At 41.6% G+C, this 17,515-nt stretch overlaps 2 protein-coding genes across 4 annotated transcripts in view; both read left to right on the top strand.

Annotated features, from left to right (window-relative positions):
• The window catches only part of FLVCR2 (FLVCR choline and putative heme transporter 2), a 228,292-nt gene that overhangs the window by 62,446 nt on the left and 148,331 nt on the right, over positions 1 to 17,515 (top strand). The gene's annotated exons all lie outside the window — the stretch shown is intronic.
• TTLL5 (tubulin tyrosine ligase like 5) overlaps positions 1 to 17,515 on the top strand; it is a 117,405-nt gene that overhangs the window by 8,305 nt on the left and 91,585 nt on the right. For all 3 annotated transcript variants that reach the window (XM_035108181.2, XM_035108158.2, XM_060272587.1), the window contains 9 exons: positions 480 to 562; positions 1,338 to 1,444; positions 2,214 to 2,344; positions 3,482 to 3,564; positions 6,896 to 6,965; positions 7,399 to 7,483; positions 12,034 to 12,135; positions 13,037 to 13,128; positions 15,013 to 15,120. In XM_035108181.2, the coding sequence (XP_034964072.1) occupies positions 480 to 562; positions 1,338 to 1,444; positions 2,214 to 2,344; positions 3,482 to 3,564; positions 6,896 to 6,965; positions 7,399 to 7,483; positions 12,034 to 12,135; positions 13,037 to 13,128; positions 15,013 to 15,120 (861 nt within the window). The remainder of the gene's footprint in view (positions 1 to 479; positions 563 to 1,337; positions 1,445 to 2,213; positions 2,345 to 3,481; positions 3,565 to 6,895; positions 6,966 to 7,398; positions 7,484 to 12,033; positions 12,136 to 13,036; positions 13,129 to 15,012; positions 15,121 to 17,515) is intronic.

Here is a 17,515-nt window from a genome sequence, read left to right as displayed (position 1 = left end):
AATAAATAAGTAGTAGTGTAGGATTAGGGATGCAGGTGGCACTGTGGGTTGAACCACAGAGCCTAGGGCTTGCCGATCAGAAGGTTGGCGGTTCAAATCCCCACAACGGGGTGAGCTCCCGTTGTTTGGTCCCTGCTCCTGCCAACCTAGCAGTTTGAAAGCACGAATTGCAAGTAGATAAATAGGTACCGCTCCAGCGGGAAGGTAAACGGCATTTCCGTGCGCTGCTCTGGTTCGCCAGAAGGGGCTTAGTCATGCTGGCCACATGACCTGGAAGCTGTACGCTGGCTCCCTTGGCCAGTAAAGCAAGATGAGCGCCACAACCCCAGAGTCATCTGTGACTGGACCTAACGGTCGGGGTTAGGCTTAATAGAATGTGTCAATTTCCCTAACACTGTTTCCCTTTGGCAGCCTTTGGCACCCAGTTAAATATAATGTGGCTGGCGTGGTGTTACTAATTTGTGATACTTTCTTCACAGAGCGCTATCGCTTGTCTTTTAAGATTGTGAGAACAGAAAGTCGCCTGGTGCGGAGCATTTTGTCAGCTCATGGATTCCGTGAGGTATGTTTATCAGGACTTGTTAATATGAAGAGACTGAAAGTCCAATTAGGTTTCCCTGCTCTTAGAGCCAAGAGACAGATATAGTTCAGAGCGTTGAGTGTGTTAAGGTACAGCTGTTCAAACAAAAAGCATGACAAAGCACACTCCTGCATTTGGTAGCTTGTCATATACAGTCATACCTTGACATCTGAATGCTTCGACTTCTGAAGGTTTCAACTTCCGAAGTTGATAACCCTTGGAAGTGCTTTCACCGCGCGTGCCTGGGCAGAGCGGCGTGTGCGGTCGGCGCATGTGCAGAAGCGCGAAATCACGCTTGCGCATGCACTGTAGCGGCACTTTGAGAACCGAAAACCTTGACTTACGAAGATGGCCGCAGAACGGATTGTCTTCGTAAGTCGAGGTACCACTATATACTGTTTCTAATATGATAACTTTATAATGTACATTCTTTTTGTATAGTGTGATATTTTAAAAACTATAAATTGTATACATACCAGAAGAAACAAACTTTGTGGAGGTGGATTAATGGCAGCTTTGTAAATTGTTTTTGTTTTGGATAGCATCCTTGGAGCGAGATATAATAAATGTATAAATATCCTCTAGCAAAATGTGTATGTTAAGAAAAGTGCTTATGTAGCTGGAAAATATTTCACTCAGGTTGAGACATTTGTCTTATTTTTTTTCTGGATTAGAAAGCACGTAGACCTCAGTTTTTTAATCTAGTGCCTTGATTGGTAGGTAATATACTTTCCCCCAACTTCCTTGTCATGTCTAGGTACACCCAAGCAGCAATGAGTATAACCTTATGTGGACAGGATCCCATCTGAAACCCTACATTCTACGAACCCTCACAGATATTCAAAAAGTCAACCACTTCCCCAGGTAAGGGGATATGTGATGACTGCATAGAAATGCCTCTATAGAAGGGTGAAAATAAGCAGTGTGACTTGAATATTATGCTTCAGGCTCTCTTATAGCTTATGTAGAAATTTGGGAAAATTGGGATTTATAAATTCCTATCCCCAAAGTCCTCATGCTCAGTAAAGCTTTCATAAGAACACTAATAAAAATAGTTTCTAAATTAAAAAATAAAATAAAATCCCTTACCATGAGATACTTGCTCAAAGAGTTGCCTATTATTGCTTAGAATTAATGGATCTCTAGGAAAATTGGAATGAGGAACCACCACCAAGAAATCTTTCTGTAAGCTTGGTACATTCATACCATCCTTTAGAATTCCTTCAGTAGGAGAGAGTCAGTGATCAGTTGGTGACTGCAGACCCTTATGTTGTATTCAGACTGACAGTAGCAAGAGAGCAAGCTAGAATTGTGTAAGATCCTTGTGTTCCTTAAAACTTGTTACAGGTAGGTAGCCGTGTTGGTCTGGATCGAAGTAAAATAAAAAAATTCCTTCAGTAGCACCTTAAAGACCAACTAAGTTTTTATTTTGGTATGAGCTTTCGTGTGCATGCATCTGAAGAAGTGTGCATGCACACGAAAGCTCATACCAAAATAAAAACTTAGTTGGTCTTTAAGGTGCTACTGAAGGAATTTTTTTATTTTCCTTAAAACTTGTGAGTGTTAAGGTAATTAATTTTCAAAGATCCTCACAAAGAGGCGACATCTGAAAACTGCATGTACATCTCTTCAGGTCTTATGAATTAACTCGAAAGGACAGATTGTACAAGAACATCATTCGCATGCAGCAAACCTATGGATTCAAAACCTTCCACGTGCTCCCTCAGACCTTCATTCTCCCTGCTGAATATCAAGAGTTTTGCTGTAAGTGACTGACTCAAAAGTGACCAAGTATTAAGTAAAGCTTGGAAGTGTTTTTCATTTTATGATCTTTCTGGTGCTCCAGGCGACAAAATGTATGTCAGCTTTTGAAATTGAAACTCATGATATTTCAATGACTACCCTAGATAAAGTCCTCTCTTAACCCTTTGAATCCTTGCAATGGAGGTCTTTAATGCATTGGGAAAACCTGGGAAATAGATACTTAAATGTGGGACATCTCTGTTCCTCCATACTAAGGCACATGATTTTGAGTCTTAAGCCTTATTTTTTTTAATAAAAAAAAAATCATGAGCCATTTCAGTGTAACAATTGACAGGGGGCCATTCCCGAGCTCTGTGCTTACTTTAATCTGGTTTGCACATAGCCATAAGCCAAACCATGGTGCACAGGGAGAGAATTGTGTCTGGTTTTCTCCTTCCCTCCTGCTGCTGCTGCTGCAGTACTTTGACCTAGTGTTATGTCCAAACATGGGCTCACAAAATGTGATCAGTAACCAAAGTTTGTACTTGGCTTACTGCTTATGGTTTGGGAGAAAACAAACCATGAGCCTGGGTTTGGACATAGTTCTAAGGCAAACCATGGCTTAGGTGCTGGTAGTGCAGCAGGAGTGAAGCGGCACATGTTTCCCTGTGCAGTGGCACACTTGATCATTTTGGCATAAATCACAGGGGAATGGCTGTAGCTCAGTGGTAGAGTATCAGTTTTGCATAGAGGAAGTCCCAGGTTCCATCCCTGGCATTTGCAGGTAGGACTGGGAGAGAACCCTGTTGGAAATCCTGGAGAGCTGCTGCTGGTTAGGGTGGACAATACAGATGTAGATGAACCAATGATCTCAGTCAGAATAAGGTAGCTTTCTATGCTAAGTACAAACCAGGCAAGCGAATTTTCCAAATCCCATAATTGCTATGTGTTGCTATCTGTGACCAAACCGAGTATAAAGTGAGGAGGAAAGATGCAGAATGAAAAGACACCTGTGGCAATTTTTAGCAGTTCATATAAAGAGGCCCGTAAGTACTGCTGAAATTCCATTCAGTCATTGCTGGAAGCTGTGGCAGTGTCTGGTAAACCTTTTGGTATAGCATTTGATAGTGTTTGTGATTTTTATTCTTTCTCAACCAGGTTCCTATTCAAAGGATAGGGGACCCTGGATAGTGAAACCTGTGGCATCTTCTAGAGGACGAGGTGTCTATTTGATCAACAATGTAAGCACTTAAATATACCAAGCTTGATAAGTCGCTTGCATCTTTGAGCAAGTGATAACGTTTCATGATAATGTTTTGACCTCCACATAAATGTTCAGACTGTTAGGAGCAACACACTTAGTATGGTACTGAGTTGCTGCACTTGTCCTGTTTCCTGTCACTTATATCAGTTAAGCAAATTATTAGATAGTTAGATATTGCTTATTTGGTTTGTCAAATGCTGACAACAGAGTGTAGACGGAGCAAGCAAAATAGCTGTTACTGTTTTGGTTGTTACTTAACATGTGCAAGAAGTATGAGTCTTGGATACCAAGGAAGTAGTATATAAGACCTTTGACTTGGGACATGAATGTTTTAAAACTGTGAGTGAATTTCCTGGGTGAAATTCAATGTTGTGCTCTTCCAGTTGTTCGCTTTGTGCAAGTATTCCAGCTTGCCAGATGGAACGAAACCCTCTCCCATTGTGTGCTGTTCTGGGGGTTCTCCTGACTCCCCAAGAGCCTTTTTTTTTGAAGTGGGAGGTGCTGTGGGAGGCGGGGGAAAGTTCCATTGTACAAGCACTAACTTTGTGCAGGGCTTCCCTTGACAGGACTCCCACGATCTTGCCAGAGAGGTTATAGGAATATCTTTTCAGGGGTGTATCCAGTAAAGAGGGGTAGATTCAGAAAAACTTTGTAAGCCTAGGAGCAGTTATGTTCAGGTGGTTGCTGTTTAAATGTGAAGCTTGTATGTTTTCTGTGCATTCTCACCTTCTGAACTGAGATCACTCGTTTGTTGGCTAATGCTACTTCTTAACAGACACATCCCCATTCTGGCAAGTGGAGATATCTTGAGGTTCATAGTGCAAAAGTTAGCATGCTTTTAGGGCAGCCACAGAATGATTAGAAGCAGCTATCAGATGGTAATGGGGTCATTTTGACCATACACTCATATGTTAGGCTAGTTGTCTGTATGGTGAGGCAAACGTTACCAAGCACTTGATCAGAAATCTGGAGAAGCAAGGGTGTGGTGACTGTGGTGACATTTTTGCTACAGGTAACTAGCTCACCTGAGTCTATTGCATTCAGCACAGATTAGCACTTGGTAAATAGATTTCACCCATGGAGAACAGTGTAGCAGATTCACTGTTGACTGTTTTAAGTGCTTTGCCTATCACTAGTCGTGAAAGGAGCCATAATGGATAGGAAAAATTGTGTGTGTGTCCCCTATAACTAATAGGCAAACTATAAAACTGAACAGTGAGTCACTGCTTTCACTCATATATCTCTCTCCCTTCCACATATTGAAGGGGCCAGTTTGTCTCATATGTTCTCAGCCTGGCTCCTTTCCCATGGAATAAGGCAGCTGCTAGCCAAGTACATGAAGCAACTGTTTCCAGAGCTGCACAAGACTTTACTCTCTGCTTCAAGGAAAGACATATGTGAACAAAGGGTCAGAACCCGGAGAAAGACACTCTAAGCTTATTTCCCATAATATCTGGCTCTTCCAGGATTGTTAAACCCACAGATCTGTCAAATGTCTTACTTCTCTAGAGAGTGCTCTCTAGAATCTCATTCTTAAATCGCCTTAATCTCCTGCAAATAATAGGGGATGCTTTTGTTTTTGTGTGTCACACTAGATAAACACAAAGTTTTCCAGTTGACTGTAGTTAACTTGTTCATACCCAAACTTATTTGAATAGTGGTTGCTACATAGGAAAGCCACTTTAGATTTTCTGTATTGCTGTTAGAAACCATATCCGTGTTCTGTGCTTTCAGGATGTTGCAGCCCTCAGACATGCAGTCTATAGTCTATTCCTGTCATAATATGAACCCTTGATCATGACTTTATCACATTAGCTTTTACTACTGTATATTGAACTGTCACTAGTATCATAGTTGTTGCACACAGTTCTTTTCTGTGCTCACACAGTTCAAAGTCTTGGACAGAATTGCCTAGTTTGGCATTTGGACTGTGGTGCAGAAAGCATGATGTAAAGAAGTTGTTTTCTCTGTTGATGATGTGCAGCCTGAATCCTATGCATGCTTACTTAGAAATTTGTCCCACTGTGTTTAGTGGAGGTTACTCCTAGGTAAATCTGCATATGATTGCATCTTTAGTTCCTATTACAGAGTCCTCATTCACAGCAATGTGGTCAACAATTCCAGTTTTTGCTGGAAGGAAAGAATAATATTAAAAACTTGAAAGGGAGAAACACCACCACTTAATTCTGATCCAGTTTTGATATGAGAGGGAGCCCTGTGATTGTGTAGAATCATAGAATTGTAGAGTTGGGAGGGACCCCAAGGGTCATCTAGTTCAACCCCCTGCAATGCAGGAATCTCAACTAGATCATACAGCCTTTGCTTAAAAACCTCTAAGGAAAAAGAGTCCACCACCTCTCGTGGGAGTGTGTTCCACTGCCAAACAGCTGTTACTGTCAGAAAGTTCTTCCTGATGTTTAGTTGGGATCTCCTTTCTTATCACTTCAATCCATTGGTTCAGGTCCTAGCCTCCAAAGCAGGAGAAAACAAGCTTGATAATAAGCTGCCTTCTGTTTTGCTCTCTGATGCATTTGTATTATATGAAGATGGATAATTTCTGAAAATGTTGAACTTGGTGTTTGATATTTGCATATCTTTATATACAATAACAAGGATGCGTTCATATAAAGACAACTTAATTCATTCCAGAAGTCCGTTTTTAACCTGAAACCATTCTTAACCTGAGGTACCACTTTAGCTAATGGGGCCTCCCCCTGCCACTGCGCCACCAGCACACAATTTCTGTTCTCATCCTGGGGCAAAGTTCTTAACCCAAGGTACTACTTCCGGGTTAGCGGAGTCTGTAACCTAAAGTGTTTGTAACCTGAGGTACCACTGTACAACTCCCATCATCCCTGACAACTGGTCCTGTTAGCTAGGGATGATGAGAGTTGTAGTCCCAAAACATCTGGAGGGCCAAGTTTGCCTATGCCTGTTTTAGGGGGACAAATTTCATTCAGACAGTGGTTTGTGTGTATTTAAGAGGATAAATGCTCCCTTTTCACTTTTTGCATTGCCAATCATATTTTTATTTACTCGCCCCACATGCCTCCTGAATCTGTCCAGGGTTCATACACAACCCCCTGGAGCTGAATTCGGGAAAGGGCCTGAGGGATGTAAAGTTCCATTGAGCAAATCCTTGCACAAGTGGGACAACTTCATTGGATACGATCCAATAGCTTTTGCCACAGCATTTGGTTAACCTAGTAATCAGGCAAACATTCCCTGGCATGCAGCAATTGGGGACAGTCTGTTAGCATTCAGGTGTCCTGTTCCTCACTCCAATGTGCTGTCTGTTTCTTCTGTAGCCAAGTCAGATTTCCCTTGAAGAGAACATCTTGGTCTCCCGCTACATCAACAACCCTCTACTCATAGATGGTGAGTTTGTGTCTTTTCTTTCAGGAGATGTATGCGGAGGCTTCAGAATTTTATTTATTGATTTTTTATATTTATAATCTACATTTCTTCCAAGAAGTTCAAGGCAGCATATGTGGTTCTAGCCCTCTGCCACTTTCTTTCAATAACCCATTATGCTGAGAGATAGCAATGGGCCCAGTGACTTGATGAGCTACAGAACTGAGTGGTGATTTGAACCTGGCTATTGAATAATAGGAAAACAATTCTGTTTGATTCTGTTGTGAAGCATTCACCCTATTAAAAATACAGTAGTGTCATCCAAACGCACAAAGCATCACTGTTCAGAAATACTCACTGGAAATATCTGATCCCTTGACCCTGTTGTTCTCAACTCTTAGGTAGGTTCCATTTTTGAACAATTTGTGGCCACTGATCAGTGTTGTTCCTTTTTCAGATTTCAAATTTGATGTGCGGCTGTATGTTCTGGTGACGTCCTATGACCCCCTTGTCATCTACCTCTATGAGGAAGGTCTGGCCAGGTAGGTGTCGGTTCTGTGTCCCATGCTGTAGAAGGCAAATATTTTGCTCCACAAAGTTGAAGAGTCATGTGTCTTAATTTCATTTTGCGACTGTCTCTTAAGATATTGAAGAGGTCTCTTGGTAATCCTACTCAACTTTTGGAAGTTGGGAATGATGAATCAATGCTTATAAAGTATCTAGATAAAAAATATTTTCTCTCATTATGAGTGCATTTCCATCCCTTTCCTGTCCTATTCTCCTCAAGCCCCAAGTGTTAGGGGCAGTCTTTGGTGGAGAATCTGCTGAGCTTAGCTACTGGCTGAAATTCAAGCAGCCTCAGCAATGACAGGGAATTATGGAATATACCGTATTTATCGTGTATATTTGGGGGGACTCCAAATTAAGAAAACACCCCTTAGCACTACCCGTGTATACGATGAGCCCCAAATTTAAACCTAATTTTCTGGTAACCCCCCCCCTAGTCTTATACATGTAAAAATACGGTATGTATCAGTGAATGAAATGCCGTTTCCTGACTGTGGCCTTCAGGTGGCAGTAGTGGACTTTAAGGCTTTCATTGCCTTCCAAAGTTTTTGTCTTTCCTGAATTTGTGAGTATAGGCACAAGGGAAAGCTTTCATGACTTTGGCGCCATCAGGTTACAACTCTCTTTGTCCACATATTTCCGTCTCTGGCCAAAATGCCAAGAAACCTATACTATAGGAACATAGGAAGGTGTTTTATACCAGGTCAGGCATGTGTCCTACCCATTATTTTAATTGAAAACTTGGTTGGAAAAGTTTAAACATTCCACAGCCTTTCTTCAGTAGCTATATTAAGAACAAGAGGCAGTATGCAATGACTTGTAGGAAGTGGCACAATACTGCATGTGAGATAATATGGGTTGAAAGTAGAATGTTGCTCCCCTTGTACTGAATTTAGGAAGAAGTTGTGGTGTCCTTAGTACGTGTTATGGTACAGTGGTCCTTTCTTGTTTGATATGGGCAAATGGGTTGCAAACTGTGTCATATATTTTGACTTGTTCCAGAGCAACTTTCCATTCTAGCTCTGGGCCTCCTTTGCAGGTAACAATCTGATACTTTAAAGTGGAAGGTATATTTGTGATGAACCTCTTTTGTCCCTACTCCTACTAATGAACTTGGCATTTGTCTCTTATCGCCTCACCTGAAGTAGATTTATTTATTACATTTTTCAGAAATTATTGTTTCCTAAAGTGGCTCACATCAGTAAGAATAAGAGAGAGGCCCTGATATTAGGCAAACAAACCCTCAAAAGTGAAAGGAGTGAAAGGAAAAGGTAGAGGAGGGAGATCAGTTCTTCAAGGCCAGAACAAAGTGGTGAACTATATAAGCAGGCATTTGTTTTTATTCATGCTGATCTTCCCTTTGCTGGTGTTCTTGCTTGAATAGCAAATGGTGGCTCTTGTTTCTTTGGCTGATAGATGGGGCCAGAGTGTTCTTTCCTCTTGCTTCTACAGTTCCAGGGCAACAGGCAGCTGGAGCTGAGTGTTCTTTCAGGCTGTAAAGGGGGAAGCAAACTCCCTGCAGCTGCTTCGTCTGTGGCTGATGGATGAGGCCAAGTTGGTCTCCCTCTTGCCTTGATGTTATTTCTGGGAGGCAAGGGCTGTGGCTTCCCAGTGGCCCTCGGTCCTCTGGTCAATGGCAGAAGTCTCGGTATGTTTCCCTTCTGCTCTCCAGTCTCAGAGCAGTTCACTTATCAAATGAACGTACTTAATTGTGAGCTGATTTTTTTTGGGGGGGGGGAATCAACTTTACACTTGAATATCACAGCACAACAGGCAGCTTCTGTGGTGCATCTTAAAACAGCCCGTTGTACATGATCAAAATAAAGTGCAAAAGGCTTGGATGCATGCTGGTAATTTTTTGTGTAACGCCCCTTTGCAAAGTGAATGTTGTTGCCACCTCCTTTTGTGTTCTTTAGCAGCCTGTGCCCCTTCATGTTTGCTGGTTTCGGATTGTGCGCATACTTCTGACAGCAATGAAGTGCCAGTAGGGGGCACTCAGGCACAGGTTTTGCAACTTTCTTCCTCAATTTAGTTTTTCTTTGTTTGGAGTCAAAGGGAAAAAGTCAGTTAGTTTAAAATATCAAGTTTTAAAGGGCTATATTTTGGGGCCTAAGCTCTTCCAGGCAGACATTTGTAGTTGGACCAGTGCAGAGAAAACGCAGAGTCGTTTTGTGGAAATACAATGGATTGAGCAGAAAACCAAATGTGCTTCAGAGGGGCCCCAGAAGGAGAAGGGGTGGGAAAAGAACGTGGCTGCGCAACTATGCTCTGAAACGAAGGAGCAGGCAGCAGAACCTTGTAGTGCCTGACAGTGTGCTGCTTTCCTGTTCCCTAAGCCCCCTAGTGCCCTCTCCTTTGGTAGTCCTGCTTGCTAATTAGCACTGGCTCCATGGAGATATTTACCTTTTCTCTGCTGGATTCCTGTGGTTTCCAAAGAATTCAGGTACTTACTGTGAGCCAAGGAATTTACATTACCTCATAGACTGTGTTGTGGCCAGAGCCTGTTACAGCAGCCCAGTCCCCTTTGCAGTAACCCCTGCCTGGCAGGCCCTTGATGTTTGGGGAATGTAGCTAACTTAAGCAGTGGGGGGATTGCAGTTGGTCTCATGATCCTCCTTTTTCTCTCCCTCCACCTCCCAGGTTATAGCAAACATATCAGTTTTGAGCAACAGTATTTTGTACTTCTTGCTACTACTGTACTGAGCATGCCTCGATCAGTTAAACTAGTATGAAGCAGAATACCACCATTGGTTTCCTACATCAGGCACCCCCAAACTGTGGCCCTCCAGATGTTTTGGCCTACAACTCCCATGATCCCTAGCTAACAGGACCAGTGGTCAGGGGTGATGGGAATTGTAGTCCAAAACATCTGGAGGGCCAAGGTTTGGGGATGCCTGACCTACATTGAAGAGCGTTGGGCTTATTGGCAGGATATAAGAATGTTGGTGCTGTCTGTTTTGTGCATGTGAAGTAGTAGCTAGAATTTGAAAATGGTTCTTCATTTTTTTTGTAAGTAGCTTAGAAACTTTTTTGTAGTAAGCAACTAATAATAATAGAATCATATTATTGTAGAGTTGGAAGGAACCATGAGGGTCATCTAGTCCAACCCCCTGCAATGCAGGAATCTTTTGACCATTGTGGGGCTTGAACCCACGACCTTATGATTAAGAGTCTCATACTCTACAAGTAATAAATTATGTACCCATTAGGAGATCATACAGATCTTACTGAAGAAGTATGGAGAATTTGGAGTGGCATTCAAAATGGTACACTGGGCCAAGTTGTTTGTGTTTATATACAGTGTTTCCTCCTGTAGGAGCCCAGGGGGTGCACAGCAATGTTACAATACAAAAATCAAATCTAAAACAAGAAGCCTAATATAACGCAGCCAGCCCACCATACCAGCTACTGGCTTCCAGGGCTTATTTAGGTTCCCACAGCTCAGATGAATAAATACGTTTTGTTGACATCTGAAAATTTTCAGTGTGGGAGAAAGATACTTCCTCGTAGAGGGAATTCCATAACCAGGGTGCCACTACCATGAAGGCTCAGTCTTTGGCAACCAGCTTACAGGCTATACCTGGTTGTAGAACCATTAGCAGGACCTCTTCTGCTGATCTCAAAGCGGGAGTCAGTTTGGAGACCAACAGACTTATGGGGAAGAGCTCCCCCCCTTTAATTTCCTTGGCACGGTTTATATACCATAATGCCATTTGTGTGTCCTCATTCCATTTAAGTTCCATCATTCATTTGCAATGATATTAGATTTTCCATAAAACTTTGAATTGCAAATTAATTTGCATCAAACTTTAGTTTGCATTGGAAACTTTTCTGATGCCCCTGAACACGATCTGATTTGACGTGCTTATTTTACTTTTATTTGGAACACTAGGCTAAAAATGCTGAAACTGCCAAGCTGGCCTAATAAATTATTTGCATTTGCTATCTCTCAATTGTCCCTAATTAACTTAAGAAACAGAACATTTTTTGGTTGAAAAATAAAGCACTGACAAATTTTTCACTCCACATTCCTGTTCATTTGTGATCCCTGTGTCCATATAGAGTTAAATGGTTTAAAAGTCATTTAAACTGCTTCCTGCATTGAGGATAGGGTCCTTCAATCAATTAGTTCACACAAGTCCAATTATGTGACACAAACAGAAAAAATAATTACGTAATCAGAGATAGTTCCTGTTACTGATGTTGGCATAACAGATAATGAATTCAGTCGCACTGCTGTTTCTAAATGTATGTGTTTTTCCTGGATAAGACTGCAAATAGCCCATTGCAATTTGGTAGTGGAAAAGAGACTGTGAAAAAGAGACAATAGCAGTTTCTGATATGGTGTGATGAGGGATGGGTTTGGGGAGGAAGCATGGAAGTTGGCAGCTAGCTTTCATCAGCTGTATAGGTGAGGGGAGAAAAGTAATATCTAGCCATTCCCCAATCTCTAGATAAAAGATGATGGGACAATTGGCCTGCTATGCTTTGAATTATTGTTGTATTCTTGGTTCTTGTTTTGTAGGTTTGCAACTGTGAGATATGACCAGGGAGCAAAGAATATTAAGAACCAATTCATGCATTTAACAAACTACAGTGTCAACAAGAAGAGTGGTGACTATGTCAGGTACTGCACTTACATTTTGCTGAAGAGTTTTTGAGTCTTCGTTTGTCCAGAGAAAAGCACAGCCATGATATTTATTTATTTAAATATATTTTTATCCTGCCCGTTAGACCTCCCCCCCCCCCGCAAAGTAGCTTACAGCAGTTAATATATATAATACACTAAAGCACTAAAAAAACAAAACTAGTATTTTGTTGTGGCTGTCTTAAATTGATGCAGACACTGATTTAGAGACCACCTTAACCCAGTAGATCCCTGTGGTCTGCGGGAAGGTTTATTTTGCAAGCTTCAAAGATCTCAGCCGCCCACTCTGCGGTAACTTGGATCAGTCTTTTTTAGTGTGGCTGCCTCTGTTTTGTGGAACAGCATTACTGTTGAGATATGACAGGCATCCACTTTTGGCACTTTCAAGAAACAATTGAGGACATTCTTGTTCCTACAGGCTTTCCCAGTTGAATAAATGGGCATTTGCCATGAGTCTCTATTTTGTATTGTTTTAGTTTTGTTTTAAAGGTATTGGCTCTTTCGTGTGTGTTGTTAACTTTTTTTTTTTTGCTGTTTTTATTGTACATTGCCTTGAAATGCTTGCCTAGAAGGTGATTAATAAAATAATAATAATGGTGATTATGATCTATGATTCTATGTGCTGCTTGTAAGACTTGACCCAAATTGTTTATTTCTGTTAAACATTTGTCAGCAATTGTTGTTGTTTAGTCGTTTAGTCATGTCCAACTTCGTGACCCCATGGACCAGAGCACGCCAGGCACTCCTGTCTTCCACTGCCTCTTGCAATTTGGTCAAAATTAATACAAAAACCCAAAACTTGTAAATTGACATTTAAACAGAAATTGGAGACATTATACTGAAGTTCTTGAAAGTTTGAAATCTATTTCTTTGGTTATAGCTGTGATGACCCTGAAGTGGAAGATTATGGGAACAAATGGAGTATGAGTGCAATGCTGAGGTATCTGAAACAGGAAGGGAAAGATACTACAGGTGAGAAGAGAACTGTTACCCCCAGAACAGCACACGATAGGATGAGAGGAGGGATAATTCCGTTTTGGCAAGCAAAACTTCTTGCTCTGATGGAACAATCAGAAGAGTGTCAGGTTGAATACTTCCCATGTGTCTTTTGTAAACACACTATTCCCTAGGTAGTTTTCACTTTATTAAGTGAATGCCTTTAATTCTGGAATTCTATATTTTATTGGACAGTTTCTTTTCCTCACATTTGATTGATTTACTGATAGCATCATGAATGAGCAATGCAAATTAGAAATTCTTTTTAGCAACAAGTTATTTGTTGTTGTTTAGTTGTTTAGTTGTGTCCGACTCTTCGTGACCCCATGGACCAGAGCACGCCAGGCACTCCTGTCTTCCACTGCCTCCTGCAGTTTGGTCAAACTTATGTTCGTAGCTTCAAGAACACTGTCCAACCATCTCGTCCTCTGTCGTCCCCTTCTCCTAGTGCCCTCCATCTTTCCCAACATCAGGGTCTTTTCCAGGGAGTCTTCTCTTCTCATGAGTGGCCAAAGTATTGGAGCCTCAGCTTCACGATCTGTCCTTCCAGTGAGCACTCAGGGCTGATTTCCTTCAGAATGGAAGGAAACAAGTTCTTAGCATTAATTAATTAATTTAATGACTAGCATCAGTACCAGTGTTGTCAAAATTCTTGTTTAGTGGAAGGAGACTGGTGAACTCAAAAGTGTGTAATGCATGGAATAATCCATGCTGTTTGAAGCAGGCATTGTCTTTGCAATAGTAAAGAGTCAATGGCTATGAGAATATATGGTTTTCATTTTCATGTGAGAATTGAAATTGCTTACAATTAATATATACACAGGTGGTTTAGCCAGACTAAGACGTGAGCATTCTGATGTACTTTAAAAATTTTGGATCAACTTTGTGTTTGTCTGAAATCTTGAAAGTGATACGATAGTCTGCAACAGAAATGGACAAATTATTTATTCATGTGGGGTCACTAGTCTCCAGACAGTGGTCTTGAGGCCAAGAGAATATTTTTTGGCACAGTAGCTAGGTTCCATAATTAAACTGATGCTTCCTAAAGGTTTTATGTAGCTTTTGTACTTGGGTATAGAAATACATACAAATGTGTACAATTGCTGATAGTCAAGAAGAGCTATAACATTAAAGTAGAATACCTTTCTTGAAAAGCAGCAAGTTTACAAACTTTTTATTTTTCTGCAGAATGAAAGTGTAGGCAAATATATTAGGGGTTTCATTAAAAAATAATGATACTGTAGGGCTAACAGGGACTGAAACTAATTGCCCTGGGGGCTGTCATTAGGTTATCCTAGTTTAGAAGAGGCACAACTTGCAAAAGTTGTGGAATTCTGTCCCCACGGAGGTTCGCCTGACACCTTCATTATATAGCTTTTGTTGTATGCTGAAGACACACCTCTTTACCTTGGCCTTTACCTCTTGAGTTATGTATTTCGAAGACCCACTCTAGTTGTGATTGTAATTAGTTTTAAAGTGTTTTAATGCTGTGTTTTATATTGCTGTAACCAGCCCTAGGACCTTCTGATGGAGGGTGGATAATAAATCTAATACAGTAATTAATAATCGTTATAATATGCAATAACACTTTACATTGTACCGTAAAACTAGAATATTACTTTACTTGGTTTTAATTCTTATACTTTGGTTGGTATTTATGGTGTACCTATAAGCAAGCCTCCTAAATCCTTCCTACAAGTTTCCTTTAAATTTCTCTTGTGGGTGTGCTCTTACGAACTTTCTGTTTGCTGGCTGCTGTTGATGCTCATTTTCTCATGTGTCTTTGTTGCAATATCACAGGTTAACAATCCTCATATCAAATTTCTCATTCTTTTTTGCTTTACCCTTTTCTCCTTCCAGCTCTGATGGCCAGTGTAGAGGATCTGATAATAAAGACAATACTTTCAGCTGAACTGGTAATAGCTGCTGCCTGCAAAGCCTTTCTCCCACACCGAGGTGTTTGTTTTGGTAAGGAAATGAAGGCACCTCATCTGTTGTATGTAGTTTCTCTGAAAATGCAATCCTATATGTGTTGAGTCAGAAGTAAGTTACATTGACTTCAGAGGAACTTTTACTTCCAGTTAAGTGTGAAAGGATTCCAGCCTTATGGTGGAATTCAGTATAGCACTAAGTGGGGTATGCATGGGGGTGGGGACAGGGTCTGCTCATGCAATGGGACATACCCAGTGTGTGTGATGTCAAGACGTCATGTGTGTTGCCCAGCCTTGGAACCTGACTTCCAGTGAGACAGGAAGTCAGGTTCTGAGACCTCACAAGGCCTCGGATGTGACTTCCAGTGCTTCGCGAGGCACTGGAAGTTGCAACGGGGGCCCTGCAGTGTGGGTGCTGAGTACCCATGACAATTTTTTGTGGGTCCTCAAGCACCCAGAGCCCCCTATAGTTGGCACCACTGCCCTCAACCCTCCAGACTAAATTTAAGGGGTCCACAGGGGTAAGCCTCATTGTACAAGCAGACCTCATTCCTCACATCCAACAACTTAGTTGAATCTCCCCCTTCAGTGTTTCTTCTTCCTCAAGTCATATTTTGATGGGGGTCAGGGTAATTTGCCCTTCATACTAGATCATTAATGGACAAAGAATGGGCCAGACACCCTCTGTAGACCATATGAAGTTGTAAGCAGCTGTTCTTTGAATGATGCCACACATGGTCACAACATGGGTGGCTGGTTGTGTTCGTTGCTTGTGTACGTCCACTGTGGCATGGGCTGCTGTCAAAGAACAACTGTAACAGGTAAGCTGCTTTGTTTTTCTTAGTAATGTAATATGGGCAGGATGCCAGCAATTAAATTAACATGCAAGGTTTAAAATGCAAGAGAATATTCATCTGTTCAGTGCGCGGATGACCTAGAGGGTGCATTCCACTAGTAAAAGTGTAACAGAAAAGCACTCAACTCATTAATGGCAGCAGCTGTAAGATGGAAAACTTAATCCTTTTTTAAAAAAAGAAAAGAAAGGAAAAGCATATTTCTTGTTCACAGTTTGAAAATGTGCATCAGATGTCTCCTGAAATAGGAGGGCTTCAATGATGCTTTAAGAACAGAAGAAATTGAATTGGGGTCACCCCCCCCCCCTTGCTCCTTGTGATCTCTTGGGTCTCTCTGCTTCTCATGGTATTTTGTTTCTTTTTGTCTTGCACTTGGTTGCTTTTGTATCCTGGTTTAATTTTAGGGGCGGGGGAGCAGTCTAGGTTGGTGATTATTGAACTAGTTCCTGGTGAGTGTGATATTGCCCAATGCTTTCTCCTAACCCTGGTTCCTCAGTTGGTGGGGAAGGATCACTGGCTCTTCCCCAGGACTTGAGTTGAAAGAGGAGCTAAGATATGCTTTGACTGCATTCTTGCCAGGTGCATGTGCAGAGCCAAAGCAAGCCTCCACTTCTGCCTCTCCTCCCTGGCTCTGAACTTGAGGAACATGGTGGAGACATGTGGATTTGCCTCTGCCGGGCACTCTGAGCTTGGCAGATGCTGCTGGAGCAGAAGAACTTGACACATCTCTGACTTCCCTTGCTTTGAGATGAAGATGAAACAGGGAAGTTTGTTTCTGTGTTTACATACATAAATAATTTTACTTGTATGCCACCTTTCCACAGCTTACAACATGAATATATATATAACTACAACATAACAAAAGTAGTCATAAACTATAAATAAAACATTAAAAAATACACAACCACATAAATCACAAGATCTAAAATGAAGATACAAAAAACGAACAGCAACAAGTCCCCCAACCCTCCCTAGCCCAAGAGGGTGTTCAGCAGCCTCAGCTTTTGTAGCTGGGGTCAATCAAGGCCCTGCTCTCCCAGACCAGGTGGAAAAGGCCTGCAAGAAAGGAAGCAGATCTTTCTGGCTGTTTGTTGAGTACTTGTAGGGTCCAGAACGAAAGCAAGGCTCCACAAACCTCCTCCAGTAATAAAGCAGTGATGAGGCTTCTTGTATGGCCGGGAATGCCTCACACTTCTCCCCAGCTCCAAGCTTGGAGCTAAAGAGGGAAGTAGAGGATGGTAACTAATTTTGTACTGCATTTGAGACATGCAGCATTAGGTCAAGGACAAGATCTCTCCTATTGGAGGAGGGACATAATATTGATGAAGACTCAGGCTTCCTCAACCTCGGCCCTCCAGATGTTTTGAGACTACAATTCCCATCATCCCTGAACATCGGTCCTGCTAGTTAGGGATCATGGGAGTTGTAGGCCAAAACATCTGGAGGGCCGAGGTTGAGGAAGCCTGATGAAGACAAATATTTGAAAGCCAGCCATACACTGTCCACCCTGTCCCCAATTTTATCTCAATTATTAAAATAATGACTCAAATGTAAGAACATAACATATTTCCTTTCTGG

Source organism: Zootoca vivipara, chromosome 1 (assembly GCF_963506605.1).
Source record: "Zootoca vivipara chromosome 1, rZooViv1.1, whole genome shotgun sequence".
Taxonomy (NCBI): Eukaryota; Metazoa; Chordata; class Lepidosauria; order Squamata; family Lacertidae; genus Zootoca; species Zootoca vivipara.
Note: the sequence above shows the minus strand (reverse complement) of the source record. Positions and strands in the feature narration are given on the sequence as shown.